This window comes from Arachis duranensis, chromosome 2 (assembly GCF_000817695.3).
Source record: "Arachis duranensis cultivar V14167 chromosome 2, aradu.V14167.gnm2.J7QH, whole genome shotgun sequence".
NCBI lineage: Eukaryota > Viridiplantae > Streptophyta > Magnoliopsida > Fabales > Fabaceae > Arachis > Arachis duranensis.
Genome location: NC_029773.3, coordinates 18,822,294 through 18,826,291, shown reverse-complemented (window position 1 = coordinate 18,826,291; position 3,998 = coordinate 18,822,294). Strand labels below are relative to the sequence as shown.

Here is a 3,998-nt window from a genome sequence, read left to right as displayed (position 1 = left end):
ACATCATTTTTTCTCTAATCAATAAAATTTTTTCAAAGGTTTAATATCTCAGAACAAAGACTCTAAAAAGAGTGCATTGGAATTGCTCTGAATAATTTTAGCAAGGAGCATATAGACTTATTTTTTAATAAAATATAATTCTACATTGGGAATTTGGGATGATTCATTTTTGAAAATAAAACTAATCCAACGTTTAACCTTTTGCACAAAACCTAATAACTTGTAGCCTTCAAAAAGTACTACTCTCATGTAATATGCATCACTCCTCCATCACTATTTAATTAAAAGAGAAAATCAACAAGAATATAGGGGGAAAGAAATCAGCATGGACCTTGCAGAGATTGGCCAAGACATGAAGAATTCAGAAAAACAAATTAGTTCTCAATGAATGCCACACACATGTATCTGAACAATCTGATCTGACATTCTTGGTGTTCAAGTAAAGAAACATAGTTAATTGATTATACATAGTACCTTTTCACTTTTTCAGTTTATCCCTCCTAACTTGACTTCATTTTTACTCATTTACCAGTAGCATAGGCTAAAATTAAAGGCTTTATATAGACCACAAGAATTTTCAACTTCAGAATATGTTCTCTCATTTTACGTGCAACTATATTCCAAACTCTAATTTCGAAGCAGCAAAAGAAATTAATAAGTGAGTTTCCCTCACACATCTATGTGTGTTCATCAATACTACTACATTATATTATTGTTGCTTATTACAAAATATTATGATATGATATACTACATTATATTATTGTTGCTTATTACAAAATATTATGATATGATATACTAGGCTTCATTATTATATTAATTGCTCTAGCTAAATATTTGTTGTTTTATTAATTTGTCAAAATATCATTTTAGTTGGCTAATAATACGGTAATTCTTGTTAGATGGAATTATTGCTTTAATTTATTCCCGTTAAGAGATGATTTTTGGGTAATTATATATATTTTCGAATATGTTTACATAACCATATATCATGGTGTTAATCTCTTATTAAACCTGTGTATGTGTTCTGTTTTAAAGTGTATCCAAGACTGAAAGTGAGAACCGAAGATCAAGACGATGATGATGATTTTTCAGGAAGTGATAGTGAAAGTAGGGTGTTCCTGAAGTTCATTGACTCCCTACATTTTGAAGGTAATTTTGTTTTATTTAAACACAATGTCTTTCTTTTTTCACTCCTCCAACAATTTGTTTTCTAAGCATTGACTTCAAAGTTCAAATATGAAATTGATTGTGCATGTTTAGGAGAAGATAACGAATAACGAGTTTTGTTCAAAATTTCTAAACGAAGATAACCTCTAAAGTTCTAATTAAAGTACGAAATATTTACTATTTTGACTAACCTTATATTTATTATTACTACAATCATTTAATTTATAGAAAGGTAAATTGTTTAGTGTGCTAATAAAATAGGAAAATTTATTTGCAAATCACTACATCAGCTTTGGGCATCACCAAGTTTAGACACTTATATTGTATTTTTATTTATTATTAAAAAAAAACGTTGAGAACTTCAGCTAAAAAGGATTAAAAGCTAAAATAAGTTAGATAGATACTTCTCCTAAACCAGCTAACATTTTCAACTTGGTTAGAATGTGAAAGTTTCACTTGTTTGTTGTTTCTAAACATTTTCTACCTAACTATACGCAAATAATAAATGGAACTATACTTCTTTTGTTTTTTTTTTTTCCTTGTAAGATTTTTTTTTTCCTCGTAAGAAGTTAGCTTAGATATCAAAATTTTATATGAAACATTATATCGATTTAGGTTTAATTTCTATTAGTCCCTATAGTTTTACCAAATTTTTAATTAGATCTCTATATTTTTTTTAATTGGGTTCTTATACTATTTCTAATTTTATAATTAGATTCTTTCTGCTGTAAAAAATATTAGAGTCAATTGAATATTTCTTTACAAATTGAAATTTTAAAGTATCTATAACTAAGAATCTAACTAAATCTTTGAGCATATATTTTTTGAAAAAAATATTCTGTTAATTTTAATATTTTCGACATGAAAATGATCTAATTAAAAAATTAAAAATAATATAGAGACTTAATTGAAAAAAATATATATATAAGGACTTAATTACAAATTTCGTAAAACTATAAAAACCCGAATAATTATTGGGTTGGATCTAATAAATCCATAATTTTAAAAATTGGACTAAATCAATCGGTTCGATCCAATTAACAAAAAAAATTACAAATAAAGCTAATTCGGTTCAAATAAAAACTTCTTTATCAAGTAAACAAAAGTTTTAAAAACCGATAAATCGGCCAAACCGATCCATTTTTTAGCAGTTAATTTTAATAAAACACCAAAAAAAAAACGTATGCTTTGTACATATATATGTACTATTTTATTACATGTAATTTAATTTTAATTAAATTTTTAAACTATTAAACCTCTAATTTAACCGATTCAATAACCGATTCTATTATTAGAATCTTGAATAAATCCTATTATGATTTACAGGAATAGTGAGGAATAGCAAACAAGTTGGTGAGAGGCCAAACCAAATTGCAAGATCTAATTCTGCTGTCTTACGTCCACGTGCAGTTCTATCAAGTCCCGGTAAATTCTCGTTAATTAGCGACAAAATTATGGCTCATATTATGTGAAGATCGACTAGAGACTTAAATAAACTTCATCATCATCATCATCATCATCATCATCATCATCATCATCATTATTATAACCTTAACTGAAACTAAGATTTGACCAACCAATATTCTAATAAATGACATAATTAGAAACGTTATTGTCGTTTCAGAAAATGATGAATTAATTGGAAGCATAAATGACTTGGTCAACAAGGAATCTCGAGCTCATAGACAAAGGGATGCAAGAGTGAAGGTGGGAAATCATGAAGCTAAAGTCTCGTCTAACCAAGTTAATAAGATTGGAATTGCAAATAAATTTAACAAAGAGGGAGATGAGGCATTGAAATGCAAAGATCCTCCCAGAGCAAAGTGCACTCTTAGCAACTTTTGATCTTAATGGCTATAATAATACTTGAAGGGAGAGACATGATTAACCTTGTTGGTTGGAATTTTTTAATCCATTCTAAGTTCATTTGAGTCTCAGTTTACGAGTAAAATTTACAATAACGTTTTTCTGATATTCTAAAATGGGTGTCATATTAAAATTAGTTTGTGGTGGCTATCATTTCTTCTTATTTATTTATTCAAATATGCTCCAGGAATTAAAAAACAATGCCACCGGTATGAAATACAGATATAATAATATCTACTACTCCTTCATCTTCTTGAGTGTTTTGAGCTTTTAGTTTGATTATTTTATATATTGTGGTTTATTGTAACTGTGAATTCAGTTGGATTATATTATTTGTAAAATTTGATTGTTAATATAAATCGGATATTGTGAGGTCATTTCTATATGAGAAAAGCTCTACATTTATGTATTATTTACATGGTTGTTAACTAAGTAATTTCCTCCACACGCGCGCCCCCCACTCCTCACTCGTTTGTCATACACGCGCTACATATAACGTGCTATAACCTAAAGCTTTGCTCAACGTAAACTTCCTCCTCCTCCACCTCCTCCTCCTCCTCCTCTACTCGCGTTCTTCCTTATTGATCTGTATTTTCTTCGTCGTTCTCCTCTGGTCGCGTTCATCTTCTCGTTTTCTTATTTCGATCTGGTTACGTTGCATTTATCTTTTTCCTATTCTTCTTCGTTTTCTTCTTCGATTTGCACTTCTCAATCGAAACAATAAATGACTTAACTTCAAATTAGGAGAGCGATTTTGATTGCTCTTTTGAAACAAATCAAACTGACAAAGTTTGGATTATTCAATTTTGAATCGAATTGAATGGAATGCAATCGCTAATTTGGATTGAATTAAATGGACGGAGGTGTACTGAATTGAATTGATAATATGCAAATTGTAGGCAGAGTTATTTGAATTTGATTTTATATAATGGATTATGTTTCGTTCACTCAGTACTATACAATTG

The 3,998-nt window shown here is 28.8% G+C and overlaps 1 protein-coding gene across 1 annotated transcript; it reads left to right on the top strand.

Moving 5' to 3' along the window:
* The first annotated feature begins 607 nt into the window (after positions 1-607).
* On the top strand, positions 608-3,278 carry LOC107473895 (uncharacterized). Its single transcript, XM_016093492.3, has 4 exons — positions 608-658; positions 1,036-1,149; positions 2,494-2,592; positions 2,792-3,278. Coding segments are annotated over exons 1-4 (435 nt in total). The 5' UTR covers positions 608-657; the 3' UTR covers positions 3,013-3,278.
* The last annotated feature ends 720 nt before the right edge of the window (positions 3,279-3,998 follow it).

Coding starts and splice junctions, on each gene's coding strand:
- LOC107473895 (XM_016093492.3), top strand. Junction 1,150..2,493: donor TGACTCCCTACATTTTGAAG/GTAATTTTGTTT, acceptor TATGATTTACAG/GAATAGTGAGGAATAGCAAA. Junction 2,593..2,791: donor TGCAGTTCTATCAAGTCCCG/GTAAATTCTCGT, acceptor TTGTCGTTTCAG/AAAATGATGAATTAATTGGA.